This window comes from Cynocephalus volans, chromosome 8 (assembly GCF_027409185.1).
Source record: "Cynocephalus volans isolate mCynVol1 chromosome 8, mCynVol1.pri, whole genome shotgun sequence".
In the NCBI taxonomy this organism is placed as follows: Eukaryota; Metazoa; Chordata; class Mammalia; order Dermoptera; family Cynocephalidae; genus Cynocephalus; species Cynocephalus volans.
This window is the reverse complement of record NC_084467.1, coordinates 1,357,032-1,384,972: the sequence shown is the minus strand read 5'-3', so window position 1 is coordinate 1,384,972 and position 27,941 is coordinate 1,357,032. Positions and strand designations below refer to the sequence as shown.

General features: G+C 63.8%; 1 protein-coding gene across 1 annotated transcript; it reads right to left on the bottom strand.

Moving 5' to 3' along the window:
• Positions 1-241: 241 nt before the first annotated feature.
• On the bottom strand, positions 242-27,062 carry PLCH2 (phospholipase C eta 2). The gene is made up of 22 exons (XM_063104489.1): positions 26,939-27,062; positions 25,002-25,148; positions 23,035-23,288; positions 22,718-22,846; positions 20,796-20,966; positions 18,745-18,838; positions 18,345-18,548; positions 18,030-18,150; positions 16,444-16,615; positions 16,021-16,128; positions 14,756-14,899; positions 10,628-10,720; positions 10,207-10,289; positions 9,087-9,184; positions 8,801-8,983; positions 8,207-8,314; positions 7,252-7,376; positions 7,087-7,171; positions 6,812-6,958; positions 6,303-6,382; positions 3,588-3,879; positions 242-1,865 (listed from the first exon to the last, which is right to left on the bottom strand). The coding sequence occupies exons 1-22, from the start codon at positions 27,060-27,062 to the stop codon at positions 514-516; spliced, it is 4,314 nt and encodes a 1,437-aa protein (XP_062960559.1). The 3' UTR covers positions 242-513.
• Positions 27,063-27,941: the final 879 nt, after the last annotated feature.

Genomic DNA, 27,941 nt, shown 5'->3' with positions numbered 1-27,941 from the left:
TTGCTCAGAACAAGCCAGGTGCACAGTCGGGGCAGGGGCGGACAGACGCAAGCAGCTCTGGGCAACAACAGGCATTCCCAGGACACGGGCACACCTCGGGCCAGGGCCAGCCAGGCAGCTCCCAGGGCTGCCCTGGATACACGCGGACGCACATACCACACACTCTGGGGCTAAAAACCAGGTAAAAAACGGAAAAGAACTTTTAATGTTGTATAAGTTTCACCTCCCCAAATTTAAATATTTATGTATATATCTTAAAACATTGTGAAAATGCCGTTGGGCAGGGCCAGCCTCCAGGCTGTGTCCTGGGGCCCCGGCGCCACTTCTTCCCCAGGGAGCAGGGACAGGAGGAGGGCCAGGGGGACACGGGTGGTGCACAGAGGGTGACAGGACGCAGCTTGGGGGACCCAGCCCGCTCCAGTTCCTGAGCAAACACTGCACACCCCCGGCCCTCCAGGCCACCCAGGCTAGTGGGCCACGGGGGAGGGTGGCCAAAGTCAGCCTTCGGGCAGGTCAGAGCCTCAGCAGGAGCAGGCTGGCGGCGGCACCAGACACCTGAGCAGGGGCTCCCTTGGGGAGCACCAGCGCATCCGCACAGCCCTCGAGGCCCACAGAGCAGGCACCCTCAGGGGTGCCCCTCTCCTCCTCCGGGGGTCCCTGCTGGCCCAGGCCCTGCAGCCGCTGCTGCCGCTGCTGCCGTTCCTGCGCCTGGCGGGCCCGGCTGGCGATGGCACGCACGCGGCTCTGGCTGCGGGAGGATGAGCGTCTCAGGAAGCCCGGGCCCCCCACTGCGCCCTCCCCGGCCGGGCCCAGGCTGGTGGGCGACGTGATGTCCCCCGCCTGCTGGAAGCCCGTGAGCCAGCGCAGCTGCTCCGTCAGGGCATCCGGCCGCGCTCCTGGCCCCACCGCCCGCCGCACCCCACCTGGGGGTCCCAGGCTGCGGCTCAGGCTGCGGGAGTTGCCTGCAAAGCTGGGGGCAAAGTCGTCAGCAGTCAGGTCCCCCAGGCTCTTGGATTTGGCGGCCACAGGGCAGTCCTGCAGGCCCAGCAAGGAGAGGCGGCCCCTGGGTGGCTGCAGGCGGAGGCCGGGCAGCCGTGGAGCCAGGGGCCGGGAGCGCAGCTCGTCAGGCACTGGAGGCAGCTGGCCCGCAGCCCGCAGGTTGGGGTTGGATTTACTCTTGGTCACAGGAGCCAGGTCCAGGCGGGCAGCTGAGGCCAAGGAGGGCCTTGGGGGCAGGCGTCCAACAGGGACCCCAGCAAGGCTCTCGCGGCTGCGGCCCAAGCCCAGGCTTGGCAGGGAGAGGTCGATGACGGTGTCGCTGGATGACATGCTGGAGGATGAGGACACGCTGTCGCGGTGGTTGCCCGACTCCAGCCGCTGCCAAAGCCGGTCACAACCCGTGGCGTCGGAGTACACAGTGGGGGTAGGGGAGGGCCCGGCCAAGGGCCGCCATCCACCCAGGGGCTCTAAGGGCACCTGCCCCTCACTCTTGGCCCTTCTGACCACAGGCAGAGAGCCCAGGGCCCGGGGGTGGCTCCTACTATTCATGTGGCTGCCAGGGGCCCTCTCGCATGCCCCACCAGGGCCCCCGCCATGGCAGGGCCACTGCCTGCTTTCTGGAGGCTCCTCGGTGCTCCCGAGGCTCCCAGCCCTGAGCTGGAGGGGCACGGATGTTCCCAGAGCCATCCCTGAGAGGCTAGCCGCTGTGGCTCCCGGTCCTGTGGGGTTCTGGGGCCCTTCCCGGGAGGGGCTGGTGGGGGTGGCTGCCCGTGTCGTGGGGCTGGGGCCCAGGGCTGGCTCCTCAGCAATAGTTTCCAGGCTGCACAGAGGGGAGATTGACCGCTGCATGGAGAAGGGGCGGGTGTCTGCGGGGTGTTAGGGACAGAGAGACAAAGAGAATCATGTCAGGGTAGTGTCCCTGCGGCCCCCTGTGTGAGGAACACGGGGCCAGCCCCCATCCCCCGGGACCCTCCAGTCGCACACGCATCTGACACGGGCACGCTGAGTGCCCCCCCACCCTGCTGCTGCTGGGGCCGGGGGAGTGGGCGGGCCAGGATGCCACAGGCCCTGTGCCCACACTCAGGATCCTCCTGGGGCTGGGGGCAGCACAGGGCACGGGGGGGCCGGGCCCCGTTACCTGGCACTCGCTGCTCTCAGTTCCTAACTACGAGACGGCGTAGGGCGCAGGGACAGAAAAGAAGAATATGGTCAGCTTGGGGCGGGGCAGGCGGCTGGACGGACACTGGATGGACAGCAGGACAAGGCAGGGCAGGGCAGGGCAGGCCAGGGCAGGCCAGGGCAGGGCAGACCAGGTCAGGGTGGGAGCACAGCAGCGGGGGACAAGCTCAGGGCACACTCCTCCCACCCAGGCAGGGGTTCAAAGCACCCCTTGGGCCCTGCCTGTGCCCCGCTGACGAGGTGCCAGCGAGCAACTGTGTGTGCCCGCCACCCCGGAGTGCAGGGCAGAGCTGCCAGCGCAAGCCAGGCCAGGAGCGAACCCCAGGCCACGTGCACATGGACCCCGCTCCACACTGCACCCAGCAGGCCCTGAGGCCCCAACTGCAAGGCTCTGAGCTCCATTCAGCAGTCTCCAGGGCACCACGAGGCTTCCCTACGGCCGCACCATGACCTATGTGACTTCCCAGGAGGAATGCAGTGTAGGGCCGGGCCCTGGCAGGGGTCGAGGGTGAGCACTGCCCCTAGTCCCAGGACGGGCGTCAGGGGAAGTCCGGGCAACCGGTCAGCCAGAGAAGTAGGTTTGGGCTCAGTGGGGAGCCCTTTCCTGGGGAGCACCTTGCTGAGGCCACACTTGCAGCTCCAGGCTCCCAGCAATCCTGGCCACTCTCGGCTTGCTGTATTATGACTCGGACTCTCTCAGTCCCCACCCCTCTCAAAATCCCAGGACCTCAAGGTCAGGCAGGGGACCCCAGGACAAGCCAGCGGAGCACAATAACATGGAGATGCCAGGAGCACACTGGGCCACAGTCTGCAATGGGGAAGCAGCACGGGCAGCATGAGGCCCGGGCCATGCCAGGGGCCGTGCAGGAGGACACCACGGGGGACGTGGGAGGAGCCACTGGTCTTACCGGTGGAGAACATGGGGGATTTACTCCTGATCTCCTCCAGCTTTTGAGCGAACAAGGCATTCATCTCTCCCTGCAGGGCCCCCGGCTGCCTGCCAGAGCCCTCAGACCAGAGTGGGGCCGCCTTGGGGCTGCCCGGGCTGTCCGGGCTGCTGGAGTCCGAGGACACAGAGCCACTGCCACCTGGACCCTGCCGCCGGGCCCTGGGGCCCCTGGGCAGATCGCAGCTTCTCCCTGGGGTGGCTCGGGGGCCCAGGCCGCAGCAGGGGACCCCCAGCAAGTCCGCCTGGGCCTGGGGCTGCTGGCTGATGGCCTCATGCCTGCCTGCAGGCCCTGGGCTGGGTGGCCGTTCCCTCCGCAGGCCCTCGGTGTCCACACCAGTGCAGGAGCCCACCACACACTTCATGCACGTGGCAGCCATTCCGGCAGGCCCAGGACCCTCGGGGATGCGTGGGGACCGCACCCGCGCCGGGCTCCTCTCTGCTGCTGCTGCCAGCACCTTACCTCGGGGGCTGCTGCCAGCAGGTCCCTCCCGGGCCAGGGCCTCCAGAGCAGGGCTGGGGGGCACCACGTCATCAGCTGCCCCCTCGGAGCCCACGTCCTGCGTGCCTAGGACCAGCTCTGGGAAGGCCTTGCGGCCCGGCTTCTGGCTCTTGGTCGGGGCGCTGGCCGTGCGCCGCAGGAGCCGCTGGCTAACGGAGGGCCGGGGCAGGGGCTGCCCAGCAGCATGACTGTCGAGAGAGCCGGGCTTTGGGCCTCGGAGGAAGAGGCCTTTTAGACCCAGAGCTGGTTTGACCTGCAAGAGAAAGAGCCACATAGCGGGCGCCTGGACCGCCAGGCCAGCAGCTGCTGCAGCCGCAGGGCCAGCTCTCCAGTGGGCACCAGCGAGTGCCTTTGGGGCTGGCGAGCCTGGGGTGGGCGGATGTCGCCATGGGGAGCTGCACTGGCCTAAGCAAGGGCGGCCCACCCGCCCTTTGGACCAAGAATCTGCTCCTTCCCCAAACCTTGGGGCAGGAGCTGGTGACACTTCTGCCGGGCAAGCAAGGGGGAGGGCCAGAGACCTGGGAGCCTGGGCCTCCACCCCACACCCTGCACCTGCTCTGAGGCCCCACAACCCCCATCTCTGGCAGGGTTCGTGGGCACAGGAGCCACAGTGCTGGAGTGAAGAGACGGAGGAGAAGGTGGGCACCCACATCACCCTGGGTAGCGTCCGCCCTGCCGTCAGGCACCACAGAGCAAGGCTGCCAGGTGCGGCCGAGGTCTGCACCCCCACGGCCCCGATCCTGTCCACTTCTCTGGTGAGGCTTCTGCCCCTGGAGGTGTTGCCTCTTCCAGGAAGCCTTCCTGAATTCCCCCCGGCAACCTATTCCAGCCTCACCCTGTTCTCTGCTCATGGGAGCCACTGAGGCTCACAGCTGGCTCTGTGCTCCCTAAACCACTGCCCAGATGGGCTCAGGCTCCTGGCCCACCAGTGTCAAGCCACAGCCGACCTTCGTGGAGAGCTGGACCAGGCGGTCCCTGCACAGTGCTCTCCTGCAGCTCCTGCCTGAAGAGAGCAGCCACGGGATCCCGGGACCAGCTGGCAAGTGCTGGGTCACTGCTGGAGACAGCCAGACAGCTGTGTCTCAAGTGTGCAGAGGCCAGAAGGATCTTCACATGCCAGACATCCGCGTGCCCCCCACAGAGACCCCAACAGCACCCACCATTCCCCCATGATGGGCCGTGCTCGTGCGCAGAGTGGCCCAGGGCCCAGCGGGCAGATCACCCCCAGCTGGGGCACTTCTGAGCAGAGGCGTCCAAGTGGCCAGCACTTGAATCAGCTTCCTGATTCAAGATCCCAAATCCAGTGCAATTTGGTCAGTGTGGCTGGAAAGCCATTTAGAAGGAGATCCAGGATTCAGACTTGGAGCTCCTGGCCCTGGGACGTCCCCCATCCCAGGCACTGGGCATTGTTCACACAATGGGGAAGGAAAACAGTAGGGAGACTGAGAAATGAGCAACTGGGGGGCTGGGGGGAGAATAGGGAAGGAAGAGAGGAAACTGGGAAGGAGGAGACATGGAGGGCTCAAGAGGGCTCACAGCCAGAGAAGGGGCACAGGGCAGGCACCGGGAGGGAGCGGGGAAGGGGCACGTAGCGGCCTCAGCCGAATCCTGGATCTGCCTCGTAAATGGTAAATGCCGCTGTCTGGCTGAGGATGGCCCAGGGGACCCCGGAGCCATGGCATGATCCATGTCACATGAGCTGACAGTCTCCAAAATGCTACTGGGAGCCACAGATGCTAATGGGGTGCGGCTTGGGCATGCAGGTGGGAGCGGCGGGCCACACTGTCCCGGCGCCGGGGTACCTTGGAGGCTCCTACCAAGGCTGTGCTTCTAAAAGTAGACTTTGGACATAGAGAAGCCCACTGTAAGACCAAAGAGACAGAGTGAAGGCAGGTGAGGCAGTAACGATAGCCGGTGGGGGGGGGGGCGCCCCGCGGCCCGTGGAGACAGGTAGACACAGGACAGACAGACAGACAGCAGACAGAGAGCCGGATGCCTGCAGAGGCTGGGTTGGGCTGGCACCTCTGGGCCCACAAGCGCAGCAGGAGAGAGACGGTTAGCGTGGGGCCCTGGGCATGACCCGCGTGCTATGCGATCACAGACCCCGAGTTCGCGCTGCACCTGGCAGGACCCTAAGGGCACTGGGTCCAGCTCAGAACCAGGGCAGCTGGGCTCTGCAGAATGGAAAGGTCAGAGCCGAGACCCCTGTCCTGCGGATGCCAGCTGTCTTGCCCTGGCCTGGGCAAGGCAAACGTGTTGGGGGCCGGGTAATGGGGCGAACCCAGGTGGCACCTTCTGGATAATTCTGGGAAGTAGCCAGAGCAGGGGCCACTCAGGAGAGGGAGAGAGACCAGATGTGGGCACCCAGGAAGGGCCACCATGCTCCTTTCCTGCTGAGAAGCCAGGTGGGGCTTGGGGAGGGCCACCAAGGGAGTGGGGACAACCAGGGGCACTCCTCCCTGGGGCAGGGGCACTTGGGCCCCATGCCTTGCCCTCGGCTAGAGGTCAGCACCGCAGGCTCAGGGTAGGTGGAGGAACAGAGGCCTGGGTAGGTGGAGTAACAGAGGCCCAGGGAGGTGACCACTAGGTCCTGGGACACTGCTAGGGGCTGGGCTGGGCGAGGACCCAGTGCTTCCCCTTCCCACGACCACAGGTGGCCTGGCAGGTGACACTCACCTTACCGCTGATGTCACTGACAGCCACGTGCACAAAGATGGAGGCCTCTTCCATCCCCTCCAGGTACACATGCCGATAGCCTGGAGCAGCAGGTCACAGGCTCACCAGAGCTGCCCCCCGCCCCTGTCCCCCCAACGGCCACACTCTACTTAAAGGTCTGAAGGCCCTGAACACAACCAGTGGGCCCAGTCCTGGGGACCCTGCCTCCCATGGGCCCGGCACTAGCTCCCTTCCTCCAGGAAGCCCACCAGTGTTGCCCCAGCCTGCAGGGACCTCCTCCTGGGGGGGTGACCCGCACCCTAGCCCTGGTCCACAAAGCCCCCTGGCCTCACTTGCTGTCCTTGTGAGCTCCCTCTGTCCCTTTGGCACCAGGACCAGGCCCACCCACAGCAGGTGCTAATTTACAGGAGGAAGCTGAGCCCCACCCTGCCCTGGAGCTCTCAGTTTGGGGGGGGGACCGAGTGCTGGCCCGGGGCTCCACCGTCCCCCCAGCCTTGGCCCCTGCCCACCTGGCATCATGCTGCTAAAGGCCACTGTCCTCTGGCCGATGAAGTCGCGCCCAATGGGGTCATGGTCCCAGACAAGGAAGCGGACCAGCGCGATTTCAGGCATGTGCACCGTGAACACCAGGGTCTCCTCCCACATGGGGTTGAATCCTGGAGGCCACCGGAAGGAACGTCACCGGGGGGAGTCCCATGTGGCAGGGGCCCGTGCCCAGCACAGCTCCAGCCTGGAGGCCACCCGGCCCACCCCCGCCCTGGCACCCTGGCGGGCCGAGCCCCACCGTTGTCATCCACCACACGGGTCTGGCCCTTGTCGCAGTCCACCGGGAGCCCGATGACCTCCACCTCCACAAAGGGGTCGATGATCTGGGACAGAGAGGTGAGGGGTGTGTAGGGCCAGGCGCAATGCTCAGGCCCACACCCATCCCCCGTGACCCCCGTCCTACCTCCCCGCGGTCCCCCAGCATCGAGTCTCGCGGCTTGGGGAGCTGCTGCCCACTGATGATCCGGAGTGCCAGCTGCTTCTTGAGCTGCCCCGGCAGGGGGTCCTCGGAGTTGGGGTTGAAGATGCCTGACGGGATGCAGGGCTGAGGCTGAGCCAGCCCAGCCTTCAGCCAGCTCCGCCCACCGCCGTGGGCGGCAAGCGGCCCCCACCCTGCTCCCATCTAATAGACACCACGGCCCAGGTGGAGGAAGGGGAGCCAGCACTATGGTGCGGGGCAGGGATCTCCATGGCAGGTGCTCTGACCCGAGTGTTCGGTCCCCTCTGTGACCACTCTACAATATGGGAGAGAGCCCATCCCTCTCACAGGCCCTCATGGGAGGGTCATACTGCTTCTGGGTGGGGGGCTGGTGCCCAGGGGCACAGTGAGGTGGGGGGTTCCTGCCAACCGCACAGCCAGGTGCTTACTCGGGCAGATAACTTGGAGTAGGGCGCAGACAGATAAAGATGCAATAGGAGCCTAGAGGGGGCGTGGGGGGAGGGCTAGGATTAAATGGAAAGAATCCAGAAGTCATTTGCAGCATGTCAGGGAGAAAATCACAGTGCCTCAGAGGGACGAGGCAGCTCCCTAAAACGCCAGCCCAGACCCAGGTGTAGGGCACTGCTGCCTGAGCCCACAGGTGGGCCGGGCACAGGGGGCAGGGGCGGCTGGCACCAGGCCCCCTGCTGCCGAGGCTCATGTGGGCCTGGAACATGGGGGATGGGCTCCCTAATTCCCCACCTTCAGATTCCTGGCAGGGTTGGCGTCCTTCTCTGCACTCTCAGCAGGGACGGTGCCCACGCCCACCTTCCAGCATCCTGGGAGCCCGACCCTCCAGGAAGCCCTGCCGAAGCTGCCCACTATTACCCCCGAGCCCCGTGTTCCTGAGCCCCAGGAGGCCATGGAGCCAGCGCCTCACCCTGGCACATGCATGGAGGCTTGAGCACGTAGCCGCAGCCGCCGTTGGCACTAAACTTGGCCCGGTTCAGCTGCAGCATCCGCCCCTCTGACTGGTAGTTCAGGGCAACTGCAGGGGCACGGGAGGTCGTCCTGGTCAGTGCTCAGCCCTCCAGGTGCCACCGTCCACCAGGCCCACACAGCCTCCTGCCTGCCCGCCATGGCACGCCCGCCTCCCTACATGACTGCCCATGAGTCTGCTAATTGCCCATCGCTCATGCACCATGAGAGGGCTCCAGGACTCACACCATGAGGGGCCAGCCATGCGTCCCGGCAGAGCATCCTCTGCAGCCTGCATGGCCACCCCCCACGCACCTCAGCTGTGCCTGGGCAGACCTGAGGCCTTTCCCACAATGTCCTGGAGTCTTAAGGACCCAGCACAGCGCCAGTCTGGCGTTGCCAGCACCATGCTGCAGAGTTCCTCTAAAGCCATGGGTGAGAGGGCAGGGACACAGCCGGGCCCCTCGTGGGTCCCTGCTCACTGTAGGGACACCCCATGACAGCTGGGCCAGCCCCTCCGCAGCGTCCCGCCCGACGCACCGCGCTGGGCACCCACCCATCTGGCAGCCGGCGTTCCAGAAGGGCTGTGGGTTGTAGTTGCTGGAGTCGACGCGGTAGGAAGAGGGGTACACGCGGGAGAGCTGGCGCTGGTTGAAGCGCAGATACTGTGCTGGCTTCTGCTGCAGGATCTGATGGGCCTTGGTCTCGCTGAAGGACGACACCTGCCAGCTAGACGCGACTGTGGCACAGACCAGCGGGTGTCAGATGCTGCGTCCCAACGCGCAACCAGGATCAGGGTGCTGGGGTCCCGCCCCGGGGCCCCCTGAGCCGTCGCCCCTCACCTTCTGTCTCCACGTCGTGGATGCCCACGGACTTGGTGTATTTCACCAGGTCCGAGAGGGCTCGCGCCAGCTTCATGGTCTTCTTCTGCCGGGTTGTCCTGCGGGCGGTGGCAGCAGGGCGTGGTCAGGACCCTGAGGTTGGCGCCCCTCCCACTCAGGGTCAGCCTGGTGCCCAGCTCCGTGAGACGAGCTCCAGGGCTTGGGCAGTTTCACTAATTCATCCAACAACCCAACGTCCATCAAGCGTCCACTGCACCGCACGTGCCAGGTGCCAGACATGGGTGGACACAGAGAGGAGACCAGGCCTCAGGACAAAGCTAGGGGGGCAGGTCTGAGCCCCCTGGAGATGGACTCCCAGACCCTGACAGAGGCTGGGGGGCATGGGCTGGCCTGGAGCTGCCAGCAGGTGCCGGCATTTGTGAGCACGGCTGGCGGGAGGTAATCTGCAGGGGACAGATAGGGCAGTGTCTGGATCTGATTTAGAATCACTATCGTGGGGAAGAGGCCGGGGGAAGTGTGGCCTGGACTGGTAAACTAGAAATGTGGGAGCCACTTGGGGGGACTGGGGGGCATCTGAGGCCCAGAGATGGACACAGCCCCTGGCGAAGGCTGAGGCTGGGGGTACCTTGGGAAGAGGAGTTGGAGGACTAAGGCTGGGTGGGCCTACGAGACCTGATCCAAAATGTCTCCCGACCTGGTGGTCCCTCGGGACTCACAGTTCAGCTTGGCCCCACCCCAGGGTCCACGCCCCACAGGGCTGTCTGGAGCTGCTACATGGGTCTGCACATCCACATCCACTATTGCCTGGACACAGCTCCACCTCCCACAGCCTCCGCGAGAGTCCAGGATGGGAGCGGGGACCAGGGCTCCCGCATCTGCTCCCCCGTCCTGACAGGCACTCAGGGGACCGCCTCCGGGGCAATCACTTCAGAGAAGAGTATGGGGACCCCCAGCCGGCAAGCCCTTGGGGCTTGTGCAGGAACCCTCAGGACTGTGCAGGGCCCCCCAAGTGTTACAGGATCCCCCAGGGTAGTGCAGGGCCCCCCCGGGTGATACAAAACCCCTCTGGATGGTACAGCGCCCTCCAGGGCCCACCCCCACCCCAGGGCAGGTCACTGACCCTCGGCTTTGGCTTCCTGGGGAGTCCAGGTCCCCGTCCGCCTCCTCCACGCTGGCCACCTTCTTTAGCTTGCTGCCCTTTTTCTGTGCAGGAGGAGGGTCGTGACCCAAGGAGCAGGAGGAAGGGTTCTCGGAGGGGGCCATTCCTCCTGGGTCCTGGGGGCCTCCGGGTCTATCCTGCCCACGAGGTCTGCCTAGGCCTCTGCAGTGCCCAGTTTGGCCTGTGCGCAAGGCAGCCACAGAGTACCTGAGCTTGGGACATTGGCCAGTGTGGGCCAGAGGAGGCAGTGCCCACAGGGCCAGCAAAGCACTGGCTCCTACCAGCCTGTCTCTGGGCTCCCAGCCCCGGCACCCGTAGCAGGCCAGGGGCCCTGGGCCGGAGGAGACCCCGCCCGCCTCCCCTACCAGTCCCCCTGCTCCACCTTGCGCTTGGACAAGCCGCTTGCGAGGAGGCGGCCGCTCCGTCTGCTGGCTCCGGCATCCTCCCCAGACTGCACGTCCTCCTCAGCCTTGCTCTGACCCCCAGAAAGACACAGAGGGTGACACGGTGAGCCCAGCCTCAAACCAGGCAGGACAGCTCCCCTGCGGGCCCAGGAGGCCTTCCTGGAAGAGGCGGGATCCAGCCGGGCCTGGGAGGAAGGCAGGGAGGGCGCAGGGGGCCAGGGCTTGACCCCCCCCCCCCCCCCCCGGCCCCGTCTGAACCCGTCTGCCCTGGGGGCACAGGGGGAGCTGCCCAGAGGAGTGGCCTGAAAAGCAGGGCACGAGCCCAGTGGAAATGTTCTCAGGCCAGCGCTGTTTTCGTGCTGCGATGTTTCAGACTCATTAAGTTCCCAGTTCTGAATTTTTCCCACAGATGGTGACTACATAATAAATGCAGCATGTGTGTCTGGAATGTTCCACAGCCAGGCCTGCTTACGTAACCCTTCTGTGAGGGTCCTGCAGCTCTGACGTCCTGCTTGCTTCTCCCGCGCAAAGGTGTTGCCTGATTAGAGGGGTCACACCAGGTCTGCGCTCCCCACAGCGGGCTCTGTGCCGTGGGATCCCGGGAAGCTGCGGGACCAGCCAGGCTCCCTTCCTCTGCCCCCAGGGCCCCCAGGTCTGTTCCTGGCAGCACTCACCCCCGCAGGGCCATGTCACAAATGCTCGTGCAACTGAAGCTCATTCATACTGAGCCATCGGGCTCCTGTGCTGGGATATGTGTGTCCCTGAGGCCACTGCAGCTGCCATCCCTGGTCCCCCTAAGCTCCTTCCACAGAGGCCCCCAAAGCTCTGCTCAGGAGGTGTCCCATCCCACGTCTTGTCACCCATGCAGAGTGGGGGCTGGTCTCTGTCAGACACGATGGAGCTGTGCACCTGCAGTCAGGGGTCCCTGTTAGAGAGGGGCTTCAACGAGAGGCAGACCACCATGCACACCCGTCAGAGAAGTCTGGTGTGTGCCCCACTGTGTTCACCCCTGCACACGCCTGTGGACACGCCCGCACACGCCCGTGGACACTCTAAAGCTGCCACAAAAAACCCACTGTGGGCATCTGACAACCACAGAGCCCTCGGCCCTCGGCCAACCATAGGACAAACACCTCACACCTGCCCCTTGTTCCCTGCCTGGACCACCACCCGCGCAGACATGCCTCGCCAGACACACCGGAGGGTGGAGCAGGGTGCCAGCCGAGGCTCCCTGCCAGACGCGGCCTGTCAAGCCGCTGACGCTGCCCGAAAGTTCCTGAGACGCCTCGTGCTCCCCCCAGCATCTTGGCCCAGATCTGTGCCCTGCCCCCTCCTTTGCCCTCACGCGGGTCAGGACCAGGGTGTGGCTGACCCTCCCGCTGCGCTGATCCAGAGCCCAGGCGCACATGACCGCAGGGGCGGCGCTCCGCTCACCATCTAATCTCGAGCTGCTCTGAGCGACGTTCCTCTCCCTGTCCAGCCTCCAGCAACACCAGCCGTTTTCCTCCTAATTCATTGATGATTCCACAGCAGCGTGCTGGGAGAGGAGCTGGAGGCCATACTCACAGTGTATTCAGAGCCACTTGAGGCCGACACGCTTCGCGGCTCCCCAAAACACTGTGGTTACTGAGAGCCACAAGCGGCTATAAATCTGGATGTAATTAAGGAGGAGCATGCACTGGCCTGGGAGACGTGGTGGCCAGCCGCAGCCCGCACCGCAAGACCAGAATCCTCTGCCATCCCTGGCATGTCCCGAGCCGACCACCTGCAGGGTGGCTGTGGGCAGACACAGTGCACCATGCAGTGGGTACATGCCTGGACAGCAACGAGGGTCCCCGCCATGGACAGAGCTGCCAGCAGAGCCCAGCCAGCCCATCCTCAATGGGGGAGGTCCAGTGCTGGGCCTGGCTGGGGAGCTGCAGGGTAGGGTCCCTTGCAGAGGGCAAGGGCTGTCCTTGGCCAGCACTCACTGGACCTGTGCCCAGCACTCCAGGTGGGGATCCCCTTCTTTCCCCTAGATATCCACTCCTGCCGCCCCCAGCCTCCTGTTCTCTCCACAAGGACCCCCGAGTAGGACCTCCTGTCCTCAAGTTTCCCATGCAAAGGGGACGATGCTCAGCCCAGGGGGGACAGAGAGACACATAGCAGGAATCACCACCTCCATAACCCGCACACAGATGCTCCTGTCTCTGCCTGGGACACCTCCTCAGTGAGCTCTGTGGCGGGATGAGATGCCCTGCCCCAGGCTGGGGATCAGTTCAACCCTCCTGCCTATCCTGAAGGGCTCTTGGACCCTCTGGGCTGTCATCGCCTGGCAGGGACAGCCTGGTGCTGCAGGTCAGGATGGTATTCTCTATTCCTCCCCCACCTTGCAGGTTCAGCCTGAGCCCCTCCCGCTCCTCCAGGAAGACTTCCCTGATCACAGGCCCCCAGCAGCTGCCCAGATGCATCATCTCCAGGGGCCAGGCTACTCTCCTGTGCCCCCGGTGCACCCCCAGGTGCGCCCCAGGTGCGTTTGGCTGAGGAAAGCAGAGGCATGACGTCAGCTCCCACCTGGCCAGGCAACTCCACAAGACACAGGCCCACCTGCCACCTGCCAGAGCCTCAGGTGGGCCACGTTCTCCCTACCCAGACATCTCAGGTCTAAAAATAAAGGAACGCCTGTCAGCACGGGACCACAAGAGCCACGTGCACAGAGCATTCACCAAGTCTCCTGTGTCATCAGCTGTGCCGAGTGCCCTGTGCCCTGTGGGCAGAAACAAATACCTGCATCTAGAAACACTGTTCCCGGCACCCTCACTCCACCAGGGAGAAGCCACCTTCCACCCTCCCCACGAGCTGGGAAAACAATCGCCAAGGTCACGCGGGGAGAAGCAGGGCGTGAGCCAGTGCCACGGGGCACGGCAGGGTTGCCGTGGGGATGTGGCCATCCCCACACACCCCACCAGGCACTGAGGCCTGCTGCCCACCTACCACAGCCACAGCAGGTCTGTCAGCTCCTGCCAGGGCCCTGGCACTCCGGCCATTTGGCCCATGTGTCCATCCTTCAAGGTTTGCTTCCCCCTCCAAGGAGGCACCCCGACCCCTCAGCCTGGCGGATACTTCTCCATGAGGCTGTGAGCAGCTCCGGGCAGGGTGCACTGGGCAGGAAGGCAGCCCAGCACCAGGTGGACAGCTCCCAAGGACTGGTTTGGCTCTGAGACCCTGCCGTGCCCTCCCTGTCATGCATGAGACCCTCACAAGCGTGGGTGATGCTCAAATCTCCTCCCACGGGGAGCTGCAGATCTCCCAGGCGGCTGCCTGTCCATCTGGCCCACAGGCCTCTGAGGGGTCACGCACGCTGTGGCCGTCAGGGCCAAGCCAGAGCAGTGAGGACAGGACCACAGCCACACAATGGTGTGGCTCAAGCCCCAGCTATCCCTTTCCTGACAAGGTAAATGCCGTGGATTATTCAGGATGAAAAATCAAAACACAAATGCTGATCTCCGGGGGGGTCCCAGTGATGGAGAGCTTCAACAGCAGACAGGGCACCTCCAGATCTTGGGCAGTCGTGTGCATGTGTGCAGGTGTGTGTGTGCAGGTGCATGGGCAGAGGTGCGTGCACCAGTGTGGCTATGTGCACAGGTATACATGTGTGCACATGTATGTGTGTAGGTGTGAGTGCAGATGCATGTGTACATGGTGAGTGTTGTCCAGGTGTGTGCACCATGCACATGTGTGCAGGTGTGTGTGCAGTTGCGTGTGCATGTGTGCAGGTACATGTGCAGGTACACATGCGTGTGCTGTGCAGGTGCAGGTGCAGAGGTGCGCACATGTACAGGTGTGGGGGGGTGCATGTGAGCATGTTATGCAGGTGTGTGTGTAGAGGTGTGCACGTGCACAAGTGCATGTGCAGGTACATGTGGTGCATGTGTGTGTTATGCAGGTGCGTGTGCAGATGTGTGCACATGTACAGGTATGTGTGCAGGTGCATGTGCCAAGGTGCGCATGTGTGCAGGTACGTGTGTGTGCAGGGGCCACATGGTCAGGTTCCTCGCTCAGCCCACGGACCGGCTGTAGGGAGGAGGATCTGTTAGCATCAGGGACCTCACCTTTTTGGCCTCGGCCTTGTGCCCGAGCTTTCCTGATGGGGGCAGTGTGGAGACAGCGAAGTCATTGGGGTCCTCACAGTCCCGAATCTTGGACTCCTTGATGAGGGAATCCAGCTTCCTCTTAGCGATGCTTTCCACATGCTTCCGGTTGGTGGAGGCCTGTACGAGGCAGAGGCGGGCCCTTGCATCTGTCCCCAGCCCTGCGAGCAGCAGCCATGCCAGCCCCCAGAGCGCTCACACCCACCCTGCCCACTCCCCGGCTCATAGGAAGCCTGCGACTGGCCACCACACACCTCAAGGAGGTGGGCAGGGGCCAGGAGACAAACCTCAGAGCTGCCCCTTCCTGCCAGCCCAGCCCCGCATGGCCCTCTAGGGCAGGGCCTGGGTCTTGGCCATCGGACACCCGTGGTGCCCAGGCTGGAGTGGGCACAAAATGGACATCGCAGAATGTGGGTTTCCCATCACCTCGGGCAGCAGAGAAGTGTGCAGGCACACCCAGCACGGGGAGAATTCTGCTGCCTAAGGGCTTTCTAAAACAATTAGCCAGCTGTGGCTGGGAATGCTCCCGCACGATTATTTTCCCAGCCACTGGCCCCTCGGGAAGAAATAAGGTCTTCGCTGCCTCCTGCGGCAGCAGCAGCTCAGAGAGCGCCCAGAGGAGGGAGATGCTAATTATGGAGAAACCCCAAGCCCCTCACTGCAGGAAGCCCTCCCTGTCCCCTTAGCCTCCCTCCACAGCCCCCAGCCCCAGCAGCTGGCCAGCCACAGTGAGGAGGTGACCACTGGCAGGACCCCCGCAGGGCCAGGCAGACCCTTTCTGCTGGAGTTCTCAACATCAGGGTTGACCTGGGGGTTGGTGCTGCTTGGAGGCGGGGCTGGTCCTGGGCACCAGGTGGCTGAGCAGGACCACTGGCCACCTACTGTCCAACTGGTTTTGGCAGGAAAGAGGCCAGGAAGCTGGAATGTTCTGGGTCAGAGCCCAGCAGACACAGGTGCAGATGGGAATGGTATGAAACCCAGGGTGGACCCCTGTCCCCCAGTGCTGCCCTCACTTGCTGAGGGGTCAAGAGGACCAGGCACAGGGAATGGACCACACCCCAAGTCGGCTCAGAAATGGGAATCAAGACGGGCCACCGGCAGGCGTGAGGTCGGCCCACTGGCTGGGAATACAGGTCGTGCCCCTCATGTGGAGGGGTAGGCAGCAGGGGCCCCACAGGCCCCGGGGGCTTTGCAGACCCCCCTCCGCTTCTGTCCCATGTCCCTGTCCCAGCCCCACTCACATCCCCATTGAGCAGCTTGCAGTCGTCATCAATCTCGTCGGCGCTGTCCTCGTCGGACACCTCTCCCTCCTCCGCATCCTCGCTGATGCTGGCCGGGAGCTTCTTCCCCTGGGGGAGGAGACGGATGGTGGGAGAGGCCCTGAAGGAAGTACCGGAAGTCTTCCCACAAGCAGCAGCCGGCAAGGTGCAGGGTCTTTTCCCAGCTTGCTTTTGGAATCTCAGGGCATGGGCGGGGGTGGTCCAGGCCTGTCAGTCCCTTGCAGCAGCAGCCATGTGGAAAAGGAACACGCCACAGCAGCCCCCATGGGGAGACTGAGGCTGGGTCTCCCCCGGACGGCATGATGCCCCAGCCTGTCTGCAGTAGCACCCTGCCCCAGGTCACAGCCTGGCACGATGCTATCCCCAGGAGGGGCAGGGACTCACCTTCACCAGGATCTTGCCCTTGAGCATCTGGGGAGAAGGAAGCATGGTGGCATCCTCACTGCTCACCGATGACAGGTCCAGCTTGTCCCCAAGGATGTCAGTCAGATATTGGGCCATCTTCTTCTGCTGGATGACACTACAGTGGTTCTCAATGGACAGGATCACTGGGTACCTGTGGCCCCAATGTGGGAGGAGAGGGTGAGGCCAGGGCCCCAGGGGAGGGCTAGGCTCCACCTCTGTAGGAGCCCAGGTCACCTGTACCATTGAATGAAGAGGGGTCTTCACCAGAAACCAGGATAGGTGGGGTTGCCAGCTGCTTCAGGAGGTGGCCCACCAACGACTGTGAAGTAATTCAGAGGGTGGGGAAAGGAGCTGGGAGATCTTAGGGAAAGGTAAGGAAGGCACGAGCTTCCCCAATAAGAAAAAGCAAAGGCAACTAGAAACTCCAGGAAAACAAAAGGAAACATTTGAAAAGGTGATGGTTTAAAAAAGACACGGACTACACAGGGGTGCAACATGGAGCAAAGGGTAGACTGTGAGAAATATAATCCTTTTGACCTCAATACTGAAGAGACTATCCTTTGAATAGCCCTGGGGTCCTGGCATTGGCCTCATAAAGAAGGAGACAGAAGCCTGGCATACACCATCTGGCAGAACGTGGTTATCACCTACACAGTGCATACTCGGGGGGCAGCATGGGACTTCTCATTATAAGCTCTTCAGCCTTATTATTTATTTTTAGCCATGTGCACATTTTACTTGGATTTTTACCAAAAGGCAACCATGATCCTTTTAGAAAATAGGTAAACCAACCAAGAGGGCATGAACCAGATCAAGAGACAGGCAAGTCCTGTGATCAGCCAGGGCCTCAGGAAGAATGTGGTGCCTGCCAAGATTACACTAAATGTGGGAGCCCTGCCCTGAGGCCCCAGCAGACCCCAGCTCCTCAGCAGCTAAGGAGACCTATGTGTCCCCACCTGCAATCCCAGGGGCCAGCCACCCTGCAGAGGCCCCATGGCCACTCTCCTTCCCATGGCATGAGACAGAGCCTAGGGGCCTGCTTTCCCGGGAGGGGCCCCTCTCTTTCTGTCCCCCAAGTCAATCTTGCTTCTGCTTTGCCCCTTCATTCAATTGTCCCCTTCTTCTGCCTGAGAGCCTGTTTAGCCAAGACCCAAAGGTAACTTCAGCAGAGGAGGGAGGTGGTCTCTATTTCCAGAAACTAAATTGGATTTTCTTCAACGGCCTCTGTAGCCACAGCAAATTGAGTGACAGCAAATTAAGTCTGGACACGGAGCGGCTGCTCATGGGTGATCAGCGTGGGAGCTGCTGCTGCTGACTCTGGGGCTTGCCACCCAGTGCGTGCGGACGGGTTGCTGGCCCACACGCTCTGTGGCCTGGGCCTGACTGGCTGTCCACTCCTGCACCTGCCACCTTCCCTCTCCCCAGACCTGAGCCCCCCTGCCCCTTTCTCCTCAGTGACAGACACCGAAATTAAACCAGCCCCTTGGCCCCTACAGCCACTGCCCACCAGAAAGGGCAGGGGAGGGGCAGGAAGAGCAGGAGCCTGGAGCCGCCCAGCCACTCACTCATTCTTGATGAAGGCATATTTGTTGATCGTTTCGATGACGTCTTTGAAGAGGATCTTGGAGGTCAGAGTGTAGCCATGGTGCACGATGGGCTCCCCGTCGGGCCCATCCCAGCAGTCCACTGTGGACAGGCAGGGCTGCGTCGGCCCCAGGGGCTCGGCCGTGGTGAGCACTGGCAGCCTGAGCCCGTGGACTCCAGCCCAAGGGGTCCATCCTCTTGCCCAGTGACAGACACCGAAGAGGCTTTCCCAGCCCCTGCCCGGAGACCCTCAGTGAGCTCCGCGGGCCCCCCATCTCGGGTCCAGGAGCACTTACCCTCCACGCAGCGGCAGCCGGCCTGCAGGACCCAGGCATACATGTCTGCCCGCGACTGGGACATGAGCTGGTCCCCCACGAGGTAGGTGTTGTGGGACGAGGTGATGAAGTAGTGGCTCAGCGGTTGCGTCATGTCCTGGTGCACGCCGTGGTGCTCGGGGTTGAAGATGTCACCAGCGGGGCTCTTTGTGTAGTTGGTGAAGCCTGCAGGGTGGCATGGGGCAGGGAGGGAGTCAGCCCCTGGGTGTAGCCCCAGGGCCCGAGTCCACCACTGGCCTCACTCACGACCACATGGAACATGAAGCCACCTGCTCAGGCCACCTGTCCAGGCCCATGGGCTGCCCCTCGGTGCCCCGCCGGCCTCCCAGGACAACTGGACCAAGGGCCACATCCCACTCACCGTCAATGCCCAGCACCCCCTTACTCTTGTTCTCTGGGCAGGGCTCAAACTGCTCGATGACGTCCCGGCAGTTCTCAAGGGTTACACCCGTCATCTAGGCCAGAGCAGAGCATGAGCCCAGGCTGGCCTGTCGTCATCCTCCCACCATCCTCCCACCATCGCCACCGCCTCCTGCCCTGTCTCCGATTACATCAGTGCTGACCACAGAGGGGGAGACGCTTGAGGGCTAGGGCCACTGGCCACCTCCAGTGTCACGTGACTTGGGACTCAGTGGCCAGCAGGACTACCAGTAGGTCACAAGTCCTTTGAATAGCTCACTCTCACTGAGGATTTTTACAGCAGGGGAGGGGTCTTCGGCTGGGCCACCCCCCACTGCCATGTAAAGGGTCCTGAGAGCTGTGGTCCAGGGTGGGCCTGGCGTGGAGCGGAGGCCCATGTGGGGGGAGGGGCAGGAGGGTGAGGACATACACCCCCTCCTCCTTCAGACCCTCCTGCTGTCTGCCTGAGTCCGTGCATGGTCACCCCCACAGGAAACCTGAACACCGCAGCCCAGCCATGCCCCAAGAATCAGAGGCCAAGTGACCTCCAGGGTCCTGGGATGCAGTCAAGGCTGGGAGCTCCCAGGCACCCATGGCAGGCCCACTGGTGGGGCTTCCAGGAAGTCCCAGGAACATGGCGGGGGTGGGGTAATTGGGGGGAAGGTGGGCAAAACGGGCCAGAGCACAGAGCCGGCAGCAGGCCCAGGGAGGCCCAGAGTCCAGGACGCCAGGCCAAGGGCTCTGATCGCCTGCTGGAGGACACTGCTCCAGAAAGCTTGGGGCAAAGGTCAGGGAGGGAAGGGTCAGAGCTGCCCCACCCCCATCTGGGCCAGTGCCAGGACAGAGGACCCGCTGTCCAGGCCATGTCCCCCACAGCCTCATAGCGATTCTGCCCACAGTGGCTGGGCAGGAGTGAGTCCCCCTGGGCAGTGGATCCAGCCAAGCTGGTGCCAGCCTCTCCTGCCTGGGCAAGACCCCCAGGGTTCCCGCCAGCAGAACTACAGAGGAGGCCAGGCCAGGGCAGGGGTGGCCTCCAGGGGCAGGGCACCAACCACGAAGGCGATAGTGGAAGGTTCTGGGTAAAACCCGCACAAACCCAGCCCGGGATCCCGAGGCTGCTCCTCCTGCTGTTCCCACCTCCCAGCCCCCACTCTGCTTGGTGGCAGTGGCCCATAGTCCATCATCATGAGGCCAACTCCACACGGGTGGCTGGGCAGAGTGGAGGAGCCCTGAGCAGTCCCCAGGCAGGGGCCTTCTGGCCCCAAGACTGCCCCATCCCTGCTCTCCTCCCTGAAGAGGGTCTGTGAGGGCTCCAGGAAGCTGGTCCTTCTCACGGGGGCCCTGCCAGCCCCAAGGGTGGGTCCACATGCCATCTGAGCCCCTTGCAGGGGAGAGGTGGCTCCACGGGGCTCTGGTTTGGCTGGATCTGCACATCTTGCCACCAGAGCAGGCGGTACCTGGTCTCTGCCCAGGTCCAGACAAGGGGCCCAGATCCCTGAGCCTCTAGACTCTAGGTCCCTGGTCAGTAGGGCAGTGCCCAGAGAGCACTCGGCCTTGGAATTGGCCTCTAAGGATGGACAGGACTTCCTGGGGTCAAGGTAAGGGGGTAGCATGCCCCACTTGGCACCAGGAGGCATCTGGGCTTTTGCTGAACAAGTGGGAGAGTCGGGGCAGCAGGCCCGGAGCCCTGGGGCAAGAATACAGCACATGACGGCTGAGCCGTGGAAGCCCAGCCCACGAGAGGCTCTGCGCCAGCGACGATGGGCAAGCTATGGGCTCACCACCGCAGGCGGGACCCACCCGCTCAGAGGCCCTCGGAGGAGAAACTGCAAACTCCCCCATCCACTTGGCAGCCCTCGTGGGGACCACCCTGGAACACAGGATCTGAAGCTGATTCAGGGGGCCTTGGGTGCTGGGCTGTGACCCACCCTGTCCCCAGGCTCCCAGCACACTGTGAACAGGAGCAGAAGGTGGGGCCACACTGCAGCCCCACTGCTCCTGCACAGCCCTCACCTTCTGCTCTGCCTCCAGGAAGCGCTGCAGGTCGGCAGCATCCAGGTGGTCCTTGTGGCTGCTGTAGGTGAGCATGAGCAGGTAGAGGTCGCGGCGGGTGGACATCATCTTGTAGAAGGCACAGAACTCCTCGAAGCCCAGGCTTCCCTGCTGGTCATCCGTGTCTGCTTCCTGCAACACAAGGCCTCTGGTTCCCATCCACAGCCCTCCCCCGCTGCCGCCTGCAGCTTCCACAGGGGTCATGCAGGCCCACCCACGCCTCATCAGTCCGAAGCCCAAGCCCATCCACCCTCGTCCACCTCTGTCCCCGTCACTTCTGTGAGCAACAGGACATCTCACTGGGCTCCTGCTCATCCGACCCATCCCTGCCCTACTGTGTGCCATACAAGGTCACCCTACAACTGAGCCCCACGGAGTCACCCCACACTGGAGCCAGCAGCTCCCCACAGTGGCTTGAGGTCACATTTTCCTTCCTTCAGCTCCAGAGCCCTGCAGAGATGGGCAGGGAGGTTGGGTGCTTTGGGACCAGGGCCATCTCAGGCTGGCCTGACCACTGTGAACAAAGGCCACACAGGGGGCCACACAGGGTCTGGGGTCTGAGGCCATGAATTCAGGGCAGTCCCGCACCCCCTCCCGAGCCAGGCCTGGGGCTTAGCAACACCTGCCAGCCCCAGGCTCAGGGTCTCTCTTGCTGCCCAGGGCTTCCCCTAGGCAATCTGGCTGGAGATGGCCAGAGGGACCACGGGTGCCTGCTGTGTGCCCACAGACCCAGCGTCCTCACAAAAGGTGCATCTTCGCAAAAAGCCTTCCTGGAGCTCCCACCACGGAGCATTTCCAGCCAGGACTTGGAGTTGGGACCTTCATGCCCCAGGAGCCTGTGCCTCGGGCCCAACTCGGTGAGGCGCATCTGTGTCCCCCACCTCCAAGGGCTGCTTGGAACCCCACATCCTACCTCACCCTGTTGCCCAGGTCCTGGCACAGCCCCACCACTGTGGAAGGGCCCACTGACCGCAGAGCTGCCCCAGAGGCTGCGATGGTGGTGGACATGGCTCAGCCCCAGGCAGGCAGCAAAAGGGGGTGCTGGCGAGCGGGTGTGAGCCCATGAGCTTCGTCCCCACCGGGGCCTTCTGGCGGGACCCCATGGCCCCCAGTCCTCAGCAAGCACCTGCTCACCACCCTCACTCACGCAGATCCACGTGCTCCAGGGGGCACAACTGCCCGTCCATCATGCGGGCGCAGCGGGCTGCCAGGCCATGAGCATGTGCGCATGCGTGTGTGTGCATGCACGTGTGTCGGGGGGTGCAGGGCCTGGTGCGCACGCCCCCAGGAACTTCTTTCTGGCTGCAGCAAAGCAATGAGGCCCCAGGGCTGGGTTTGCTGGCTCAGGCTCTGCCCTCCCCAAACCAGGACCTGCTGACGGGCAGAGTCCTCTCCTCGGCCCGCAGGGGTTCCGGAAAAAGAGAAACTAATTACGAACAATAAAGGCCATGGCTCAGCTGAAGGATGCATTTTCATAACTTCTAGCACCAGGGGGTTGGGGCCAGAGGCGGCATGGGGCAGGTAAGGAGAGCTGCTGCCTGCAGGACTGGCGCACCCCATTAAGCCTGTGGGGTCACGGGGGGCTGGAAAGCGGATGCAGCTTCATGCGGGCGCCTGTCCCAAATGCCAGTCCACTTGCCTGGTGCTCGGCCCCCTTCCCTGGGAGCTGGCAGAGAGGCCCAGCACAGCTGCAGAGTGGCGTCCCAGCGGCCCCTGACCACCCACCCCCCCACAGCTCCACGACACTGGTCATGCTGCCCTCTCCTCAGCTGCACAGACCACCCTGCGGGCCCCCTCCAGCTCAGGCACAACCGCAGCCCCACATGGCCCCAGCTGGAGCGCTGGTGGGGACGCCGAGCACAGTGGCCAGCCCAGAGCTTCACCTTGAACATCTGCTTTACCCTCTGGCGGGGCAGGTTCACGTTGAGCTTGTGCAGCAGCTGCAGGACCTCACCGATGCTCAGGCTGCCGTCTCCATTCTTGTCGGCCTCGTCAAATGTCTGCTTCAGCCACTTTGGGGCCGAGTTAGGGGCCAACACGGCTCCACAGGCCCAGCCGCACCCCACCCCCCATCCCACCTGGGCAGGAGGAGTGGGGGACCCCAGCCCATGTGCCCCTCCCCCGCTCCCATGTGCGCCCTGGCGAGGGCCAGTGAGACAATGGAGGGTCTGTTCCTGGGGTCTGTCCACGCCCCCTGCACCCAAGGATATTGGTCCCTGGTGCGCTGGCGGCGGGCCAGGCTGTCCTCGTCGCTGATGCCGGCCAGGAGGTAGCGCAGTCCCGTAACCCAGGTACGTGCCTCATCACCACTGGAGGAGACCAGGTCCAGGGACTCGCGGTGGCTGCCGTGGTAGATGCTGAAGCAGCAGTTGGGGTCGAAGCTGCTGTCGGGGTAGCGCTGGAAGATCTCTGACTGCCGCCCCTCGCTCACCTCCTGGATGGAGTCGATGGAGACTGCGGGCGCGGGGGAGGGTGGCGGGTCACAGCCTCTGGGGAGCGCAGCCTGGAGCTCTGTGCTCTGGCCACCCACACAGAAGGCCCTCCCTGCAGTCCGGGTTTCAAGAAGTAAACGTGTAAAGGTGCTTGGCTCCCGCCCCATTCTGCTCTGACCCTGTGGTCCTCTCCCACCTCTCTCTGGATCTGAAAAAGACAGGCCCCCCAAAGAGAGAGGGGCTGCCTCCCCCGTTGGCAAACCCATTTAGCAGAGTCGCCAGAGCGAGGCGGCTGGGAACAACCAACTCCCTCCATCAAGCTCCGGCCAACTCATCTCCTCATTCTGAGAGAGGCGGTTGCCAGCATGGCCATCCCCGGGATGAGCTCTGGCACAGCAGAGGGTTGCCGGAGGTGCAGTGGGTAGCCAGCGGCTTGCAGGGTCCTGGCTCAGTGTGCACCAGCTCAGGTTCCACCAAGGGCGTCATTACTGGCCGCAGTGTCCAGGGCTCTAGGGAGCCTCTGCTCAGGAGAATCTAGTTCCCTGGCATGTGCGTGGCAGTGGGGGGCATATGGCCCCCAGACTTGGGAGGGGCTGGTGGTCCAGGGAAGCCCACCGGGACCCTCCAAGTCCAGGGTGGACTCTAAGCACCCAACTGGGTCTCCCCACATGCCAAGGGTGGGGGAGGCTGGAGGGCCCGTCTTAGCTCCATGTCCTCAGTTCCCAGCCTGCAGTTTCTGCCCAAGCACCCCTTCCCCAGGGGGCCTCCCTGACCTCGCATCCACCCACCCACTCCGTGCTGCCAGCCTCTGTATTTTCTACAGGGTTCAGCACGTCGTGTGGAACTGCTCATCTCATGGCTAGAACACCAGCTCCACATCTGCCAAGTCCCCACAGGAAGCCCAGTACCAGGAACAGTGCCTGGCACAGAGCAGATGCTCCAGCCTGGGCGCTGGGGCTCCTCCTGCCTGGGCAGCCTCCAAGTGGCTCCACCCCCCAGCCCAGAGGGCAGTCCCTGGCCCGCTCCTACGCTGACTACTGGGGTCAGGAGCCCCCACTCCAGGACACCCTCTCGGGGGGCTCCTGCAGTGTGGCTCTCTCCTGGGGCCCTGTGGTGGCAGCGTCCTTGGCAACCACTGGGCTGAGGCCCCGTGCTGGTACACCTGGATCCTGCCTGTCAGCAGAGCCACTGGAAATGTCCCTCTCCTGGACTGGGAAGACTCCTAAGTGTCTCCACCTGATCCCTGGGAACCACTTGGTTCCCTCCCTTCTGCAACCCTACCTGTCCTCCCTGCACAAAGCCTCCCAGCTCAGGCAGCCCCCGCAGCCTCCACACCCCATGCCAAGAGCCCCATACGCCAGGTTGCCCGGGCCAGCACTTGGCACCCCAGCCCACCCTCAACATGCCCCAGCCAGGGTCTTACTCTGCTCACAGGGAGCTCTCAAATCCCCGCTAGACCAATTGCCCCTCACCCCATCCCAGCATTTGGCACAGCACTGGGGCCATTTGGTCCCACTGAGTCCTAGATACCTCTGCCAGGATGGCAGCGGGCTGTGGGCCCCTGACCCTCCCCACCCCTAGGTCCAGAGGTCACTGCAGATGTCTAAGGCCAGCTGAGCCTGGAGACGTCCAGGGCTCAGGGTCTCCCTACCCTTCAGCTGCCCAGCAACAACTCTGGAAGGGGTCCCGCCCCCGTGTGCCCCTGTCCCTCTGCACCCCCGGGCTGCCTGCTCACTCTTGGCCTTCTCGTTCTTGCGCGAGGGCCGCCAGCGGATGCAGGACCGGGGCTCGTCCAGGTAGTAGAAGCGGACCAGGCCCTTGGAGCTGCCGCGGAGCTTGACCATCTGTGTCCCCTCCTGCATGGCACTCATACATCGCTCCACTGGATACAGACGGACAGACCGGCACAGAGACAGACAGACATGGGCACCTGTGAGCTCTCAACAACATGGCCCTCACTGCAGCCTGTTCCCTGCCACCCACCCCAGGACCCCGTGTGCCCAGGGCGGACACAGAGCCCGACCATCCACCACCCGCCTGCCCACTACGGGGCCAAGACCAGGCCTGGTGGGCTGCTGCCACCCCAGGTGCTGGCCAAGGGACACCTTTGTCACATATCCGGGTCCCTGCCTCCCTCCCCTGATGGTCCTGGGGACTGAGGGCCCTAAAAGGTGCCAGACGAGGTCCTGCTCCTCCCCACTCAGTCCAACCCACCACAATCTGGACCTGTCCAAGCAACCACTGATAACCTGAGCAGGGCCTGGAAAGCGCTAAAAGTAACAAAGGCTAGAACTTGAGGTGACAGAGGCATGATGGCCGAGCCAGCCCTCAGGAGCCACTGCATAGAAGACTCCATGCCTGGTGCATGGTGCTTCGGGCAGGCAGCCACCCCGTACCCAGCCTGGCTGCCAGCCCCTGCCACAGACGGCATTATCCACAGGAAAGCCACCTTTCCCCACGTGCAGCTAGGATGGCACCCACGCCCCGAGGCCACAGGGAGGCCCTGCCCAAGGGCACAGATCTGGGGAGCCAGCTCTGGATCTGAGCTCCACAACCTCACCCTCCCCAGAGGCACCTTCCTGTCTCCCCTGTCTCCTCTGTCCACTTGGCCTCCTGTCTGTAGCTTGTGCATCTCCCAGGTCCCAGGGGAAGGGGCGGCAGGCTCCAGGGAGTCCAACCCGGGGCCAGGTCAGTGCCCACCCCCCTCGGGCCCTGCACACCTGCTTACAGAAAGCCCAGGACCCAGAAGGCACTGTCTGCTGAAGCACAGAGTGACTAAAACCCATCGAGGTCCGCATGATGAGGAACCTCCAGGTGGGTGTTGCAGAGGACCATGGGCAGTGCCAGCCCAGGACTTCTTGGAGGAAGCTAATATCTGACCATGAGCAGAAGGGAGCCACAGGCATAGGGCCGTGGCACAGAGAGGCTGGGCTCTCAGGGACATAGGGAGGTGAGGACACAGGTGTGGCTGCAGGGATGGAGGGGAAGGGGTGACGCAGGGGACAGGGACAGGCCCCAGAGGTTACAACAGGGTTCCAGAAGGGGGCGGCCTGGACGGGGCCCTGTCTGCCTGCTGGAGCAGAGACCTGGCAGGGAGAACAGCCCTGACTGGGGCCTTCCATGGGCCACCAGAGACACACACACAACCCTCCCATCAGCCACCCAGCAGGTCTCCTCCTCCCCAGTCCAGGGTCTCACAGCAGCAAGGGGCCCTCTGCCCACCTCTAAGGGCCAAGGGCCACTGTGTCTGGCACCTGCCCCCAAAGTGCCAGGGATCCCTCTCAGCGAAAGCTTCAGAGCCGCCTGAGCTCCCACAGAGCACGTCCAACCAGGGCCCCGTGTCTGGCCCCACCCTGGCCCAACCCCCTCCCCACCTGGGGTTCAGCCTCCGGGACCCACATCTTCAGGACACTCAGTGACCCTGGAGGGTGGAGGGGCTGAGGCGTGGGGCCGGCCTCAGCTGCTGGACCCACGTGACCCCCAGACGGAGGCCCAAGGCAGTGGGAGGACAGAGCTTTGTGCAGGGCTGGGATGGAGACCAGGGGCCTCTCGTCCTCCAGAAGCAGCCCCCACCCTCCCAAGGTATCTGGACAGCCCTCACGGTCCCATAGCCTGGCGGCCAGGCGGGCTTTGACCAGTCCTCAGCCGGGGCACTTCCCTGTACCCTCTTACCTAGTGGGCCGAGCTGCCACCCCGGAGACATCGCCACACTCCCTCCAACCCAGAGCAGCGCCTCCGCCAGGCAGGCCACCGCTCCCTTGGTCCGGCTGGCGGTAGATGGCCGGGGGTCGGACATGGCTGGGCGGAGGCTGGAGCTCGCTCACGGAGGCCAGGGAGGGCCGGTGCCGCAGCCCCCCAGCGGCAGGTCAGGCGGAGGCGCTATCAGGCATGGGGCTCCACGGGCCCTTCCCTCTCTCTTCCGCCTCTTCCTCCCCACTGTCGGAGCCCCCTGAAGCCCCCTCAGGGCTGCTCCCAGGCCCCACTGGCATTGGCCCGATCGTCAGCGGCTGTCCCAGTCAGCCCCCAGCCAGCCTACCCACCCTCGAGGGCCACCGAGACATCCTGAAGAAGCCCTGTCCCGGGGCTGTGGGGAGGTACAGAGCCTCCGCCCGGCCTGAGCCTCGGCCAATCCCCTGTGCTAATCCAAGCAGCATCCAGCCCAGCTGGCCAGAGGATTTAGGCCAAGGGAACTCCCAGCTGGGGACCAGGAGGGGACCCGGAAGGCAGCAGTGTCATCCGAGGCCCCAGGCTGCCAGACCCATGTTTGGGACTGAGGTATGACATCAGGAGAGTCATGCAGCCCCTCCTGGGGACCCAAGGAACACGGCTGCAGGGCCTGGGATTGAGGGAGTTCACGGGATCACCCCCAGGGTACATCCCTCCTGCCGTGCGTGGGGTTGGTCCCCACCATCCTGCCCATGCTGGATGCCCAAGGCTGGTGTCCGTCTGAGCCTGGGCCCCAGAAGCCCCTGCTGTCACCCTCACAGACCCCTGCTACTTACAGGGACCTCCAAGTGGATCCCCACAGTCCAGGTGCACGTGGGCCTGGAGCTGGGGTGGTGGCAGCAGCAGCATCTCGCCCCCAGGCCAGCTCCAGCCCCGCTGGACGCAGAAGCCGAGCCAGGCTGGACCCAGGGCACTTGGGCCCCTTTCAGCTGCAACTCCCAGCACGGGC

Excerpts from the sequence above, each read along its gene's own strand:
- PLCH2 (XM_063104489.1), bottom strand. The coding sequence starts at position 27,062 with ATGTCCGACCCCCGGCCATCTACCGCCAGCCGGACCAAGGGAGCGGTG. Across the intron at positions 23,289-25,001 it reads CAAGAACGAGAAGGCCAAGA|TCTCCATCGACTCCATCCAG; the intron begins GTGAGCAGGCAG and ends CCGCGCCCGCAG. Across the intron at positions 10,290-10,627 it reads GCGGCTTGTCCAAGCGCAAG|AAAAAGGGCAGCAAGCTAAA; the intron begins GTGGAGCAGGGG and ends CCTCCTGCACAG.